The following is an 18,146-nucleotide window of genomic DNA, read 5'->3' on the forward strand; positions in this document are numbered from 1 at the left end:
GCTACAATGGTGCCTCAGTAAGTGGGGTTCGCATGTCCTGGAGATTGTGTGTGTGTGTGTGTGTGTGTGTGTCAGAATTTGGGAGGTGCAGAATTTGGTGCCGACTGGGGTCTGGTGTAGTTCTGTCTCTGCCTTGGGCAGCTTTGGCATCTGTTGCTGAAGTGGAGATCAGTTGTACCTTGCGTCCTTCAGGGCCTGGTTGTCCATTTTGCTTACTTGGTACCACCACAGCTCTTGCTGGGACTACATAGCGCCCCCAGGAGGTCTGACAGAGACCTTCCCCCACATTCCTCCATAGTACGTTTGGGAATGTCCACACCATTTAGAAAGCTAGCGAGACTCTGGATAGCTAAACTGAAAACTGAGGCCCTGTATTTTTCTAACTGTTCTGACACCAGTTTTACTGATATGGTCACCACCCCATGTTGTCATGGAGATGGGGGTGAGGAGAGAGGACAGTCTGTGGGATGACATCCTTTAGATCCCCAGAGGGGAAATGATACAGAAATTTCTTGGCTTTTGGCTTCACCATGAACCCCTTTAACTCCTCACTTTTTTCTGGGATTTTAGCCCCTAGTGGCTACACCACGTGGTCTCTGCCTCTTTTTGTTTTCTGTATCTACTTTGGCCCCTTCTTCTCTGAACATTTCTCCTGGACCCCCGAACTCACTGGGGCTTCTCTAGGTCCTCCCGTCCTCCTTCTGGAGGGGCTATTATCCTTCCACTTTGGGCTACAGTGGCAGCCAGGGTACAATGGGGGAGAGAGATCAGCTATAAGATAAAGGAATCTCAACTGGACAGTATTTCAAAGCTGCCGTATCTGTCTTCTGTGGTAAACTGTTACAGTAGTCTACGTGAGAGACAATAAAAGCTGGAAGAGGGCCCTAGCAAGGAGCATTGGTGAAACCAAATGTGGGGCCAGTGAGAGGGAGAAGCTGAGGGTGACTTTCATGTTCCTAGCTGGGACCACTGTTGGGTAAAAATGTAGTTGACAGAGAAAAGACGTGAGAAGGAATAGTTGTGAGGGCAGGCGTTGGAGGAGGAGCATCAGGGGGTGTGAGGGAGGAAAGGAAGGTTTGGTTTTGGGCGTGTTTGGTTTGGGCATGTTGACTAGTGAGAGAAATCTGGGGCTCCCACGTGGGAGAGAGAACCTGCCTGGGAATACGTGAGAATATCCAGGGAGAAAAAGAAGAGAAATCCCTGTCATTGTAGAGGCTGAATTTAAAGACATAAACATGATTATCACGCTGTCTTAATTCTTCCTTGCACTTCATGATGACTTAGTACGTGGCACTTCCAGTTCCTGCCGTGGGGGAGGTGAGAGGACGCAGAGTGCTGTGCTGTCAAGGGTGTCCGCTGTGACCGCCGGTCCCCAGGACACAGAAATCCTCGGTATAGACAGAGTTCTTATCAGAGTGTGCCCAGAAGATGCAAAGAAGACTTTTTGACAAATGGCTACAAAGAAATAGGTTTCAGGTACATGCAGAGAGGCAGTGTTTAATTTTTTTGAGTGGTTGAAGTGAATTTTTTAAATTGAAATTTTGGAAACTGTAACATGTAGTTCTCCAAATTCTTTCCCTCATTGTTATGCCTGAGACATGGCTTAACCTTTGGATGTACTCTGCTAACATAATTGCCTTGCTGTCTTTTAAAGGTGGCTTTTAATTGTGTTGCTGAGCAGCAGCTGCTGTTGAGGTGCTGGCTGTAGTCTTTCAATAGATTGGGCCGGTTCATTAATTGTTTCCTCTCCCTGGACTGGGCCTCAGGGCTTGGATAGTAGCCAGAAGCTATTGAAATGCCATCACGTATAGGATTGCCCTTTAAGCCACTGATTTGTTATTTTATTGAGTTTCCACTCTCTTTCTCCCAAATTTAAATGAACATTTATTGAATACAGTGCTAAACTCAATTCTTCCCATTCTCAGTGGCCTTTTCATCAGATTATTTCCCTGTAGTTCATAGCATTTAGTCCTCAGGCTGGACAAGAGGTTTAAGGACTAAAGATAGCTTGTCATTTGTGGGGCTCAGCACTGCCCTGGGGAAGTGTCATGGGTATCACAGGTATGACCCAGAGTCCTCAGTGGCTGCTGATTTATGCTCAGTTATAAGTTAACTTATAAAGTTAACCTACAAAGTTTCTTGTTTTGCCTTTTTTTTGATAAAATTTTGCTCAAAATTCTTATCTCCAGAACTGTTGTCCTGAAAGTTTTTAATTCGTTTGAGTATTTAACAGTTACACTGAACACACAGTGTGTTGGGGTGGGACAACAGAAAGACCCCTGTGTTTTGGTCTTTGGTTCTCTCTCTCAGAGCAGCTCTGTGGGGCTGGTTCTTTCCATGACCCAGGATGAAGTCTTGGGTAGGCCCAGTGAATTTTTTGGTTACTCTCATAATGAAAAATTCTCCAGGCACATTTCCTTCCCAGGCAGTCTCAGTTTGGTAATTAATATATCCAGCCTGAAACAGAATGGTTTAAAGTGAAATGTTCTCCCATCCCTGACTCAGATTTTAGATTTAGTTTGTCAAATTACACACACACACACACACACATACACACACCCCAAGAAACAACCTATTCCACAAAAACTTATTCATTGAAAGGACTTCTGACTAAGATGGAGGTGTAGATAGATACACTTTATCTCCTTATACAACCAAAAGAAGAACGATAACAAATGTAAAAACAAAAAACAACCAGACCTGCCAGAAAATTGAACTATATGGAAGCCTGACAACCAAGAAGTTAAAGAAGAAACATTCATCCAGATGGGTAGGAGGGGCGGAGACGGGCAACTGGGACAGAGAGGATGCATGGAGAGGACATCCCCTGGAGGACCAGGTGGGCAAGGCAGCGGCTGGCAGCCCCACATTTGTGTGCAGATAAGCCAGGAAGAACAACAGGTAGTGAGACAAACTGCAATCCAGAGTTCCAGTATGAGAAAAGAAAGCCTCAAAACCTCTGGCTGTAAAAATCTGTGGGATTTGTGGCTGCAGGAGAAACTTTCAGCCTCACAGGAGTGTTTGTTGGCAAGATCTACAGGGTCCTAGAATGTACACAAACCCACCCACCTGGGAATCGGCACCAGAAGGGCCCAATTTGCTTGTGGGTAGTGAGGGAAGTGACTGAAAGCCAGCTGAGAGCCAAGCAAGTGGCATTGTTCCCTCTCTGACCACTTCCCCACACACAACATCACAAGGCAGTGACCTGGGTTGCCCCCCATACCTGTTGCGTGGGGGGACAGAGTGCATCATGTGGAGCACGGCGCTCCGGGATGAGGGTTACTGTCCAGGGCCAGCTGAGATGGGAACGGGGACTCTGAATCCTGCAGAGCCCATCCCGGGGGTGTCACGGATGGGGGCATAAATATGATTCATTGCGAACACTTCTCTGTTTCCCAGGAGAGGGGACGTGGCACATCCCCCTAGTGGGGAAGGCCCCGAGTCCCTTTGTTCAAAGGCTTTTATTGAAAAGGTAATCAGTGGGGCCAGGTAACAAGAATGTACAGGCTCTCTCATTACATCAGTATGTTAATGTTCACAGAGAATAAGTGATGTTTTGAAGAAAACAAATGACAGGAACACACCGATTTACAAGGGTCCGAGAAGAGACAACTAAACGAGAGAGATGACTAAACATGAGAGCATAGTAAACATAAGCATGCCCAAGGTTATATAGGGTTAGGGTCTGTGAATAATGTGAAATTGTAATATATAAATTACAATTATAGGGGTGCTGGAAGGAAAAGAGGAAAAGCAAGAAATTGACAACTTATTAGAAAAAATAATGAAGAACTTCCCCAATCTGGTGAAGGAAATAGACTTCCAGGAGATCCAGGAAGCTCAGAGAGTCCCAAAGAAGTTGGACCTAAGGAAGCACACACCAAGGCACATCAAAATTGTTACCCAAGATTAAAGATAAGGAGAGGATCTTAAAAGCAGCAAGAGAAAAGGAGAAGTTACCTACAAAGGAGCGCCCATAAGACTCTCAGCTGATTTCTCAAAAGAAACCTTACAGGCAAGAAGAGGCTGTAAAGAGGTATTCAAAGTCATGAAAGGCAAGGACCTATGTCCAAGATGACTCTATCTAGCAAAGCTATCATTTAGAATGGAAGGGCAGTTAAAGTACTTCCCAGACAAGGTCATGTTAAAGGAGTTCATCATCACCAAGCCCTTATTACATGAAATGTTAAAGGGACTTATTTAAGAAAAAGAAGATCAAAACTATGAACAGTAAAATGACAACAAACTCACAACTGTCAACAACTGAACCTAAAAACAAAAACCAAACAAACTAAGCAAACAACTAGAACAGGAACAGAATCACAGAAATGGAGATCACATGGAGGATTATCAGTGGGGAGGGGGAGGGATGAGAACGGGGGAAAAAGTACAGGGAATAAGAAGCATAAATGGTAGGTAGCAAATCGACAGGGGGAGGTTAAGAATAGTATAGGAAATGGAGAAGCCAAAGAACTTATATAAATGACCTGCGGTCATGAACTAAGGTGAGAGAATACTGGTGAGGGGTGTGGGTGGTGCAGGGCGGAGGGGAGTAAAGGGGAGGGAAAAAATGGGAACTGTAATAGCATAATCAATAAAATATATGTAAAAAACTTATTGAAATACATTGAAATTATAGATTAATTTATTTTTAGAGGTGATAAACATATTTTTTGTTTTTATATTTCCTTCCTATTGCAAATGCTGTGTTTTCAAGATCAAGTTTCCTCTTTGTTGTTGTTGTACCAAAGTGCAATAAATTTTTGTATATTGCTTTTATATGTAACAATTTTGCTGGATGTTCTTATTGTGATAACTTTTCAATGACTTTTTAAAATAGATAATTATATCATCTTTGATCTTTTTTCCTTGTTCTCCATATCTTGTGCCTTTTTCCTTTTATTTTCCTATGTTGCCCTCCAGACAGAACTGATAAACGGAAGTGGTAATAATTGCCATCATCTTCTTCCCTTTGATTTTACAGGAGTTGCTTGTAATAGTTCACCATTAGGTAGACTGTAGTACATTTCTGGCAAGTATCCTTTATCAGGCTCAGAAATTTCATTTTCTAGTTTGTAAGGAATTTCAATCCTAAGTTTGTAAAGAATTTTATCAAATACCTTTTCTGCATCTAATGAGATGTTCTGAGCTGACCCTTGCTGGGGGGTGTTAAGAAGCAACCTATGGTATCTTCTAGGTGCAAAGTCATTGCCATGAACTGGGAGTGATGTTACATTCTGAAATATGATTTACACAATTCAAATGCACTTTGCAAACATATGCCTTTTGTAGGGAAATACCATGTTGTTATGCTGTCATGCTTGAAAAATAAAACTAAATTGTTTTTTGTTTGTTTGTTTTTCTCTCCAGTATTATTTTACCGTCCTTTTTGGCCACGAAGGTCAGAAACCACTGGAGCTGCGCTGTGAGGAGGAGCAGGACGGTAAAGAGTGGATGGAGGCCATTCACCAAGCCAGGTATGGGTTCAAATCCTCTGTGTAACACTGGATTGTCTGGGCCTTTCATCGGGGGTATCACTGCTGGTGGTAGTTTTGAAAGAAGTGCAGTTTCAAGATGGGTTTCCCCTTGATACCTCCTCCTTCGTCATGGGTGAGATGATTCTTGGAGATTTCTGTGGCTGTTTTCTAACTAAAAATGAAAAGTAATAGATGAAAAGTAAAAGATGAAAAGTAATAACAATGATAATAGATCACTTTGTGGATTTGTTCCTATGTACAAGACCCTATTTTCTACATGCTTCTCAACTGAGGAATTTATTAAATGTGTTGATTCACTTATCCTCCCAACAGTTTATAAGAAGAGTATCATAATGGCCCCTCTTTATAGTTAAGGACACTGAGGCTCGGAAGGGCAGGTTGCTTGCCGGAAGCCGCACAGCTAGGCAGTGGCAGAGCTGGGCTCTGGACGCAGCCCACGCAATACCTGTAAACCTTGCCCTGTGCAGCTGGTTATCAAGAAATGCGATGCCAGCCTCTATCTAGGGATACAGAAGAGCACGATTTTGCATCCTTCTAAGAAATACCAGAAAGGTGGAAAGGAACATACTTTGCCTGAAAATGGAATGAAAAATTTAAAAAGACACAGGCAGACCTCTCTATTTTTCATATTCAATTCCAAAGTCCTGGCGATTTTTGCTTCAAATGGCTCCCATGCTCACCTCTTTCCACCTGTCCCCTCCCTAATCCAGGCTCTCCTCACTCCACAACCTCCTGCTCATATCACTGGTGTTTCAGTGGCAAAACTAGAGCGAGGACACACTTTCTTTTTTCACTTGACACGCCTTCCCTTCTAAACGTCCATTCACGTTGCTACCACCCCTTCCTGGAACTTTGCCCTCTCCGCAGGTCAACAGCACTGGCCTCCTCCTCCAAATCGCTGCAGCACTTGCATTACTATATGTGAAATAGTTAACAATTAGTACAATTTAGGTTATTTTTGACATATTTAATGGGTGTGATTTCTGTTCCCTGAGCTGCACCTTGAGAGTGAGGGAGAGGATGAGGGCCCATTCATTTCTGAAAAAGCACAGGTTAATGATAGAGTAGGTGATTAGGAAATATTTTCAGGTGGATTTTAAAGACAACGAGAATGTTCTGAATGAGTTTAGAACAATCTTTGAACCCTTGAGACTTTTTCTCTGAATGCCTCCTCCCATCCCCCCATTTTTATAACTACTTTTTACTGACCACTTCCTCTGTGGCAGGTAGCACACTAAATGTTTCACATATTTACCATTTTTTTATTCCTCACAACTACCCAGAAGGTATTAGTAACCCCATTTTACACATGATAAAACAAGGTCATGATGATTAAGCATTTTGGCGAAGATCTCACGTAAAGTTTTTTAGCTGTAGAGCCAGGATTCAAACCCAAGTCAGTCAGACTTCAGAGTTTTCAATCAATGTTCTGAGTTGCCTTTCTCTTCGATATTGTCTTTTTCTCTTCAGTTCTTTCCTTTTCCATTTCTTTTTCTCTTCCTTGATGCAGAGATGAAAATGGATTTATGTGAGGTCAGGGTTGAGAGTAGAAGGTGTTAGTTTCAAAATATTTCAGTTCCTTTTCTTTCCTTCTCTCCAAAATATTTCTTGGAGACAGAAGCACAGGTTTGGCGACGACGCGCTGCTCTCCAGGCGGGCCCTGGGCCAGCCTGCTGACGGCACAGTCCAAGCACATTGTTCAGCTGTCTTTGCTCTCTGTGGCTCTGTCTGAGGGTTTCGCCCTAGAAGGACTAATGTGGAGTGACTTGCTGTAGAAAAAGGCCAGGTCTTCAAAGGTGAAAGAAGTATCAAGTTGGCAAGGTAGAGCCCTTGGGTCATTTCCTGACACAGTCTTTGTCACCACTTCTGTTCCTTTCCACCTGGGAGTTAAAGTGAAGTAAATAGTTTAAAACATGTATTTGTCTATCTTTTTCATTCCAGAAGAGGAAGGTACTATTCATTGGTAACCTAAATTGCCTTTTTATTTGCCAGGCAAATAGCATGGTAAACCAAATACTGAATATGAATTACTTTTAAAATACTTAGATTTCAAGTAATGGATTTTTTCTATATGAGAATAACTGTCATATAAATGGAAGTGAGCCAGTAACTATTTGGTATTAATTGGCATATGATCAGGGCATGTGTGATCTGTTAGGACATAGACTTTACAAACCACTTCAGTGGTTTAGGTGGTTGAATAGTAAAAATTCTCTTGTCTTTGGATTTGCAGATTTGGTTAATAATTGATCTTCCTGATGTCCTGACTTTCTGGTTTATTATATTTGCTTTTTATTTGGCTTGAAGCCCAAGAATAGGTTCTGTGATGGTTTCCTTTTAATCTGACTGTTTTATACCTGAATTCTTCTATTTGACTTCTTTGTATTGAGATGCTTCTTAAATTTTTGTTTTTTAAATAAGGGAAGATAATAACTTTTTCATTTAAGTTTCATCAAGTCGAGTTTTTGCTGTAATCTTGGGTCTGGGGAGTTTATCCCTGCTTTTTACATGAGCAGAGCCAGCAAGTTAATCAAACTGAATCAGAGAAAGAATTTGTTAGCTATATTTGTTTGGATTTTTCTAATTAAAACAACTGGTTGGTTGACTAAATATTTTACCTTTACAGGATAGTTTGATGGCATTAATTTGGTACTGTTGCCTTTTTCATAGAAAAGTCTCAATAATTATGGTTTTATTGATCCCTCTTCTTAAGAGTCTGAGCTTTTGATTAGCTAATGACTATTTTAGCCTGAGATGAGTTCCCCCACCCCTCCCCAAGCTACAATCTTCCTGCAGATACTACATAGAAACAGAGACCACTCAGCATTTCTCTCTTGGTTACTGCTGTTTTCCTAGGATGGCTTCTCAGGACCAGCCTGGTTGTATTGTTTGCATGTGCCATGAAAATCTTATTCTTACTGCTGGCTTTTGTACTCAGAGGTGAATCTACATTTGGGTCATATTCCGAGTTGTAGAGTTGCATTCTTCTTTAGATCTGGCTCAGGGAAAAATCTTTTTGGAAATTAAATTCTCATTTGAAGCTTTGACCTTGTCCAGGAAGCTTGTCTTACACTTTTGCTTGAAGTTGGCCATTATTACATTTTGAGAACCTGACACATTTAAAGATCATTTCATCACAAATTACTGGCACCAGTTCTTGGGAAGCTGCTAGCAAGACTCTGTTTTGTTTTTGTCTGAATGAAGTGAAGCCAAAGCATTTTAATAGCAATGATGTCTGTGCTTATTCCGTAAGTGGTCTGCTGGTTGGGTATGGAGTCTTGGACTTTCCCAATAACCTGATATTTCATCTTTGTTCTCTTGGTTATATCTGTCTACTATAGCTGATTTAGTTGTAAACATTAAGACAATCAAAAACACTAACCCAGTTGATGGTAGTATGTTCTTTGCACTCATAGGCTGAAAACACAACATCCACAGCATTTTGTCTCCACATTTCAGCTACTGGAACACTGACCAAGTGAAATCTTGGCAGTGAGAAGGGGGTCATGGCCTGAAATTGGACCCAGGTAGATCTCTTTCAAGGCTCTTCCAATTCTGGCCCAAACATAAGGTCTGAAGGTCCTGGTCTATGACAGTTGGGAAGAGAGGTGGAAGGTATTCCAGAGATGTATGGGGTAGTCTGCAAAGGACTTTGTGAATACCTGGATATAGGCTGTATTAGACCAAGTGGCAACTAACACACGTCCCAGGTCCCTAGCTTGGATACTACCACTCACTGGGAGGAGGAATGACGGATGAGAGCAGGTCTATGAGGCAAAGATGAGGAGCACTGGCCAGGAAGGGCTTCTGCGGAGAATTGGAGGGTATGATCACTTGGAGTGGGAGCCATGTGATACTGATGGACCTCCCTGCCCCATGGTACATGTGTAAGGTATGAGAGAATGAGTATTGGTGGCTATTAAGACAGTAACGTGAGTTTTGAGGAGGAGAACTACTTGGATTTCTACCAAGGTTGAGCTCAAGGGAGGGCTTATGAAAAGTTGGAGATGTAGAGAATATTGTGCCTGGGCTATGATTTCAGTGTTTGAGACTGTCCCACTATCTTTTTCCCGCTTTCTAATTTTTCCAGCTGACACTGTGCTCAAACCCCCACCTTGATTCTCTTTCCTCCCTCAGTGTGTACCTGTGGCAGGTGGGCCTTAGACTTTCCTCTATAGGGAGGGTATCCCCGGGGAAAAAGGAACTGGGCGCATGCTTCCATTCCATAATTCTCATGTCAGATTTGGTTTAGTTAGGGCTTGGCAAAGCACTTTCCTTCACCCTGTCAGTCTAGAACTTGATGAGCAGGGAGACTTAATCCTCCAGTTAAATTGTTCAATTAAGCCTTGTCCCCTTGTCACTAAGGAAAGAGCTAATCCAGCCTCTTGGATCTGTTTTTATCTACAGTCCTTTTGATTACATGTGCCTGAGGCAGCCCTTTACTTCTCTCTCTCTCTCTCTTCCTCCCTCTCTCCTTCCCCAACACACACACACACACACACACACACACACACACACACACACACACCCCCCTCCAGGGTAATTGTGCCAAACACTGAATGCTTGTAACCTCATTCTTTTGACTTGGATAGAGGCTTAATTTAGAACAAAGTGTAGAGCATAAAATCTGTCTAACACGAAGGGCCACTGTGTATGTCATATCATCCCCATAAAATCAGCACTTTATGGAATGTGCATGGAGAAATCCCTCACAAATCAGAAAAGAATGATTACATAGAAAAGCTGAAAATGCTTCTTATATCACAGCAAAACCACAGGGCTAGAAAATCAGAAATGGGTGGTGATGTTCTAGCTTAAAGCAATCCTGAAGCCATATTTTGTATTCCTCTTCTAACAGTAAGACTATCACTACTGTAAAGCTGAAAGTGTGGAATTTGTTTATTTGAGATACTAGATTATCTGACTAGGAACTTCTGCTATGACCTTCAAATTTGCTGCAATGAGAGAGAATTCAACAGTTTCTTTCCTGAGAACCTGCACAAGGGCGCCCTGAAAGAAAAGGGGTACTATGTAAACTAGGAATGATTTCACTTGATAGGATGGTAGAACTTCTTCTCTATAGGGAAAAGTTGGGCTTGAATTTTATTCTCAGCCCTTTGTTGATACTTTCAGTTATCTTCCCTGCTCCTCACAGTGTTTCTGCTTCCAATGCTCGTCTCCCTCCGGAAGCACCCAGCTCACACTGCAGTATGACCTTGGGTCTACAGTCACAGAGCAGATGCCGTGTCCTCACCTGCGCACCAGCTCACCTGCCGAGGCGGGGCACCCTCATGACTCTTCACTGTCCCCAGGAGAACCATCTGTGGTTCAAGGCAGATATCTACCCTGAGCCTCCTCTATCCGATTTTCTTGCTCCATTAGTTGTTCCATTTCTCTTCTAGTTCCAGTCTGCTTAACCTGCTCTCCCAACCTTGGCTTTCTTCCTGTATTCTTTGATTCTCTTTAAATCTCTCCCACCTTAAAACAAACAAACAAAAAATTTAAAAATCCTTCTTTAGCCCTGAACCCTCCTCTAGCTGTGTCCTCCCTTCTTGGAGAAATGGTTTGTTGTTCTCCCTCTCTTTGCAGCTCCTGCTCTCTTTTCAGCCCTTTGGGGGAAGGTTTCTGTCCCTACCTCATGGAAACTGTTGTCATCTGGGTCAACAATGACTTCCCAAAACTTTTCTTTCCTTATGTAACTTCAGCTTTCTGTTTATAATCTAATACTTATGTTTGAATTACGCAAGTAATACATAAATGCAAGCTCTTTTAAAAGAGAAAATGCAAACAATGTATGAGTGGATGTCTGTAGCGTAAAAAGTTATGGTTTCAATTCATATTCTACGCCCATTACCATTCCGCAAGCCCACTTATTTCCTCAAAGGTATATATAGTTAATAATCTAGTATTTAGTTTTTCTATACCTTTGAATATGGATAGGGAGCTAAATGATATAATTACATACTTTTAATTTCCTATTTACTGTTCACTTTATTCTCAACATTCTTTTTACACTAATTTGGAATTTTTTAAAACATCAGTGTAGAGAGAACTTAATTGTCTCTTGAAATTCTCTTTTCTAGTGCTTCTACGCTGTCACTCCCTCCTGATTCTCGTACTCCTTTGATAATTTCTTCTCAACCCCTTTTACAGTTTCTCTTGTTCTGTCTTTATCTTCGCTGTGGCTGCTCTGCTGACCTCCGCCCTTCTGCCTCTTCTCTCCTCGCTTGGCACCCATTTCCAGGCTTCCACCATGTGGACAGGTCACCCTTTTTCCTGCTTCTGCTGGGCTGGGCACCATGCTACATGCACCATGTACTCATTTCATTTAGTAGTCACAGAGCTCATGAAGTAGGTGGTTCTATCCACAACGAGTCTGAGGTCTTAAAACAGATAAAATAACCCCTCGAAGGCCATCATTCTTGTAAGTGGAAGAGCTGGAATTCAAATCCAGGTCAGGCTTGTACACATAACTCCCAAGGTATTTTGCCCCTCATATGTGTAGAAACTGACAAATTTGCAAATATGCATTTCTCTATATTGAACTATCCATTTGTCATGTTCCCCTGGGTCCTCAGAGTTACTTGATACTATGCACGTTGAAAGCCTAACCCATTTTTTCTTCAAGTGGCTTTTTGTACCTAAGGAGTAGTTTCTCATATGCTCAGCCACTCACGCGAGCAGATGCCATCTCTGTACCCTCCATCCCCACTGTTCACATCCAATCAGCCACCAGTTGTGGATTCAACCCCTGGACTATCTTATCTTCCTTCCTGTCCATGTTGATGTGTTGATGGCGGTTGCCTGGGCTACTGCTCACCTGTCTCTTTCTCAGATTTGCCTTCTAATACATCCTCCAACAAATGCAATGTTTAGAATAGGGATTTTAGTCTTTAAACTTTATTCTTCTTTTTAATCTTTCCTAACAGAGATCTTGCATTTCCAGTCATTGCAAAGGGGATAGCTTAGGAGAGAAGAGATGGCTGTAGAGAGAGATTAGTGGAGGTGATAATAGTGTTAGCACTTCATGCTAATGTGGTACATAAAAACATATTGATTAGTCAGTGGAGTGGAGCTATTGATATAAGAGAATTTGAGAGCCAGAAGTGGAAGATAGTAGTGCTAAAGCAGCAATGAGCAATGAAAGCTATCGAGGCCCTGTGTAGCTTTCTGCGGACGGCCTCTGCCAGCGCCAAGCATTGCTGAGAGAGGACGTGCGCTGCAATCCTCCAGGGCTGGATTTCCCGCCATCCCAAAGACATTGTCATGCCCTGTTATGAGGAATGCTGACTTGTAAGTTTTCTCAATAAAATTTACTTACCTATTATATGACTTTTTAGTTCGGGTTTTACTATAGTTCTTATTATTAATGTATCATTAGCATATATATTAATATACTAATCCAGTGTATTAGCCATATATGCTGGATATATATGCTGTTTCATTCATAAGTAGGTCTTTAATCAAGGTAACTAGGTTGAGGTTTTGACTCATCTAATAATTATTTGCTCAGTTAATAGAATTTTTATTCTTCTTTAAGAATAATTAAGGCTTATGATTTTATACTGTACTTTTTGTCTGGAATCTTTAGGATTTTATTTAAATATTTCTATTTATCCTGCATAGGATAGTGGTGGTTTGGTTTTGATTATAAATATTACACACAAATATTTTACATATATGTATATTAACATACATGTATATTTTATACACATTTACATATATACATATACATGTTTATATATTTTGCACACATACATGTATATATGTAAAATATTCACGTGTACATGTACCTCAAACTTGCCATCAGCCAGTGTTTGACAGATGGGTTGGTTTTCATCATGTTGATTTATATAGCTTAGTTTTATTATCTCCTTTGGCAGTGCAAAACCATTTTTTCCCCTGGTGGATGTTGAACTTAATAAAAAACAAACAGAACAGAAATAATGAATAGATTAGGCAAAAATTCTTAAACTTGAGCATTACCTAGCAACTAGAAAATTTAGTCAGATAAAAATGCATTGGAAATACAGGAAAGAAAAACTAAAGCTCTGAAAATCTCTACATAGAAGGGAATCCGTACCCGCATGTTCAGCTGATTTGACCCAGTGCTGAAGTAGACATTCATTTGCTAGTGGGACACACAATGGAGGCTTTGGGACATGAAGTTGAGAAGATATCCCAGTAAGAGTTAGCAATCTAAGGAGACCCAATGAAATAGATTGAATGACTTCAAAATTATGGAAAATTGAAATTATAATGTGAAGAAGAACAAACCATGCAAAATAAAATATATTAGGTGACTTTTGTCATCTGACAATGACTTTTCATTTGAATGAGTATTTTGTGCCAACCCCATATCAGGTGCTGGACCCCATTTCAGGTGTCGGACCCCCTGTCAGGTGCCGGACCAATCTTTAGTGTTTTTGCCTGGATTATTGTGGAGTCTCCAACTGGTTTCCCGCGCTGCAATCCCTGCTTTTGTCTTATCCCATCACAGCAGCCAGTGTGATCCTGTTAAAAAGTTAGACCTTTGTGATGATGCTATCTCCCAGGGAGGGATTAGGGGGGATAATTGGGGAATGAAGGGGAAAGGTCATCAAGGAATGTGTATAAAAGACCAACGGACAGAGCCAAAGGAGGGTGGGATTGAGGGTGGGAGTGGGTAGGGGACACTTGTACTTGAAGAACAATTAAAAAAAAGGAGAGAAACACAATGGAATGCAAAAAGAAAGTTAGACTTTGTCACACCTTCAGTCAAAGCTCTGGCATCTTACACAGGGTGAAAACCTGAGACTTTATATTAGTCTACAGAGCCCTTCATCCTTTAGAATCCTGTTTCTTCATCTACTTTTATACTTAGTCTCTATTTAGAAGCTTTTAGACATTTACCTTCTGTGCTCTAAATTTAAGCCTTTGTTGGTTCTGAAAATTAAAAAGCAATAAGGGGTATTTACATCACAATTATACAAATATTATGCACCAAAGATCAAGGTTGGTGTTTGGTTCCACAGAGAATGAAAGGTAATCAGATGCAATTGAGTATTTGCTCCTTGAAGAAGAATCTTGTGTGTGTTAACTTCTCATTTCTTTCTAGCTTCCTTTGCTTACTCTGGCTTGTATTCTTGCATTCCATTCATCTTCTATCTTTGTTTTATGTTTTATTTTGTTAGAAAAGTCCTCATAATTTTTCTCCTGTTATAAGTGTGGAGTTTACCAAACTGTTTTTCTTTGGAACTGGCACTTGGTCTGTCAATTGGTTGCCTGGGGTGAGAATTTAAGTTAAAAAATATTTTCCCTTCAATTCTTTATTGTGAGCTAGCACCCAAAGTTACCGATTGAGAAGTATGTCACCTTGACTGTCACTTTTTAAAGATAATCTGTGATTTTTCCTTTGGAAGCTTTTATCATTTTTCTCTAGCCTTAGAGCTCTGCTATTTTACCAGGATGTGTCAGGGAATGAAATGTTTTCATTCATCCTGTCTAGATTATCTTTCACATTTGAACTGTGCTGTGTTTGGTTCAGGGAAGGTTTCTTTCATTTCTTGATGATTTCTTCCCCAGCACAGCTTATGTATTTTTTTCCCCTTTGGAACTTCCATTAGATAGATATTAGACCTCTTGGATCTATACTCTGTGTTGCTCAATTTTTTTTTCATATTTCCAATCTTTTGTATTTTCATTCAGTGTCCTTTATCTTTCCAGTCACCCAGCTTAGACTTCGGCCGTGCCTGGCTTATTGGTTAGCACATTCATTGATCTGTGAAATTTTATTTTATTTTTTATCTGTAAAATTTTAATAATCATTGTTTTGGTTTCCAAGAACTCCTCTGTTATCTGATTACCTTTTTAATGTAAGCTCTGATATCCTTCCATATCCCTCTGGTGATAATAAACCTCTGTTGCCCGAATTCACCTTTTATCTTCTAGCATCCTTTTGTGTGTTCATTTGGGGCTGCATTTATTATCTATTGCTGCTTAACAATTTATTCCACAATTCTTGAAATATATAATAAACAATTTATTGTCTCTTCACAGTTTCTGTGGGTCAGGAATACAGGTATGTTTTAGTTGGGTGTCTTTGCCTGAATTTCTCACAAGGCAACAATCGAGGTCACAGCCAGGTCTGCAGTCTCATCTAAAGGCTCAGCTGAGGGAGGGTCCATTTCCAGGTTCACATGGTTGTTGACAGGATTCACTTCCTCATCGGTTTTAAACCACTAAGTTTGTGGTAGTTTGTTATACAGTGGAAAATTAATTGACACCTCAGTTCCTCATCAGCTACTGGCCAGCGACCTCTGTCAGTTTCTGCCTGTGTGAACCTCTCCATAGAGCAGCTCACAACATAGCACTGATTTCCCTCTGAGCAAATCAGCAAGACAGCAGCTACGAGAAGCAAGCAAGATAAAAGCCAGTCTTTTTATAAACTGATCTTGGAAGTGCCATGCCATCATTTTTGCCATATTCTGTTCTTTAGCAGTGAGTCACATAGGTCTAGCTCACACTCAGAAGGAGGGAGGGACGACGTAGGGACATGAATATTACCAGAAGGCAGCCATCACTAAAAAGACAGCTAACAACTAAGCCATCTTAGATGCTGCCCACTGGAGAGGACTTGCTTTTTGGAAGTTGGTTTTCTCAAGTGTCTAGTGATCTTTGTTCTAAATGAAGGACCTTGTGGGTTATTACAGGTACTGAGACTGGGTCTACCTTGTAACTGTGAATATTGGGTCTGTGTCACATACGGAGGCTTCCTTTTGGGGTGTGTGGGAAGACAGCAGGAGGGCAGGATGGTATTCCCCTTCTGTAATTCCATACCCTTTAGTATACATGGGTGGAAACTGATTTGCTACCAACCACCAGTTCATGGCAAACAAGCTGGGGTTGTTTCTGCTTTAATTCCATCACATTACATGGCAAAGAAAAGGGATTTTGCAGATGTAATTACAGTCCTAAATTAGTTGATTCTGAGATAATTAAAAGGGAGATTTTCCTGGGTGGGCCTGACTTAATCAGATGAATACTCTCAAAGAGGGACCGGGGCCTTCCCTGAACTCACAGATGCTCCTGCTGGTCTTGAGGAAGCAGACTCCATGAGTTCTACAGCTGCAAGAAAATGAATTTTTCCAAGAGCCAGCGGGTTCTTCCCCACTCAAGCCCCCAGATGAGAAGGCACCTTGGCGACATCTTGACTGCAGCCTTGTGAGACCCTGAGCTGTGGAGCCAGCTGAACTGAGCCTGGACTCTTGACTTGTGGAAACTATGAGACAATACACATGTGTTGTTTTAAACCACTAAGTTTGTGGTAATTTATTATACTGTGGAAAATTAATGCAATGTATTTCCCTCTTAGTCCCCCTCAGCGCGTTTGTTTTTTCAGTTGTCCTTTGTGTCTTCAGGGGATGTCTGGAGTAAAGCCAAGCCCTGTTCCCTTGGAGTCCAGCTTCCTCTTTGGGAAGGAGGCCCCTTTCCACACACAGCTTGGGCTGTGACTTGAGGGCACATTATTGAGACCAGTTGTGCCTTTTATTTCCTTATTTTGGTGTTGGGAAGAGGAGGAGCCTAATTAACCAATGTTCTGAAAGCACTTTAATGAAATGCCCTAATGATCATCTCCTTGACTATTCCCATTCTTTATATTTGTAGACTCTGAACTTGAGGCTTCTCTGGCCACTCTTGTTGGGAGCCAAGCTTATCCAGGGGCGGGCAAAGTAGGTTTGCAGGTGTGAATATGGGAAACACAGTTTATTCTTATATTATTTACTTATTACTTATTGTATTTATTATTATTGTTAACCGACTTTTGTCTACCCCTGTATGTAAGGTTTCCTCTACTCTAATCTTCCCACAACTCTGATTCTACTTGGTTTTTCTCTTCATGGGATTCCATGTAATTTCGGGTCTGTTGGTGGCATATTTCCCTGTTTTATAATGCTGTTACGGTTTCACTCTTCACACAGAGAACAATTTTCATAGCATTTCAGTGGGACCTTAGAATTGATGGGAGGCTGGTACTGGTGATGAGTCTGCATGAACTCAGCCACATACCTCTGACTGGACTTTCTCTTTTTGTATGAGAATAAAATACTCTTTTGCTACCTAATACTGATTTAATATATTTGTAATGAGTTTGGCCATGTTTCTGATAAAATTGGCGAGAAAGGGCAAAATTTTTATTATATAACTACTCTTCTCATGCTCTATTATTCCTTCCTCTTTTAAAAGTTGCTCAAAGCATATTTCTATGAAGACTCTTGTGCTCTTTTTTTTCCTGTTTTCCCCTTCTCCCACTTAGAGTTACACAGCCTTTCTAGGGTAATTTCTTTGAACAAGTGACTTAAAAATGCTGCTGATACTATTTTTTTTTCCTGACATTAATAGCACACGAGATGTAAGTGCTGAGTGTGTTGAAATAATTGAACTAACACTGTGATTTTAGAATTGTCTGAAGACTCTTTTAGTTCCAAGTAACACAAACTTATTTCAAATTAGTTTAGATTAAAAAGAGAATTTATTAGATGGAAACTGCAATATCTCACTGAACCTAAGGGTAAAAATTATATTTAGATGTCATAAGGGTCTGGAACCAGAATGGAAAGCTGACACCCAGGTAGTCATTAAAGTTCCGTCTCAGATTTTCTCTCTCTC

The 18,146-nt window shown here is 41.0% G+C and overlaps 1 protein-coding gene across 1 annotated transcript in view; it reads left to right on the forward strand.

Annotated features, from left to right (window-relative positions):
* RASGRF2 (Ras protein specific guanine nucleotide releasing factor 2) overlaps positions 1 to 18,146 on the forward strand; it is a 189,458-nt gene that overhangs the window by 52,074 nt on the left and 119,238 nt on the right. The window contains 1 exon segment of the mRNA XM_054578547.1: positions 5,371 to 5,477. Coding sequence (XP_054434522.1) covers positions 5,371 to 5,477 — 107 coding nt within the window.

This window comes from Pteronotus mesoamericanus, unplaced genomic scaffold (assembly GCF_021234165.1).
Source record: "Pteronotus mesoamericanus isolate MK-2021 breed Mesoamerican mustached bat unplaced genomic scaffold, CSHL_Meso_final contig_50, whole genome shotgun sequence".
NCBI classification, from domain to species: Eukaryota; Metazoa; Chordata; class Mammalia; order Chiroptera; family Mormoopidae; genus Pteronotus; species Pteronotus mesoamericanus.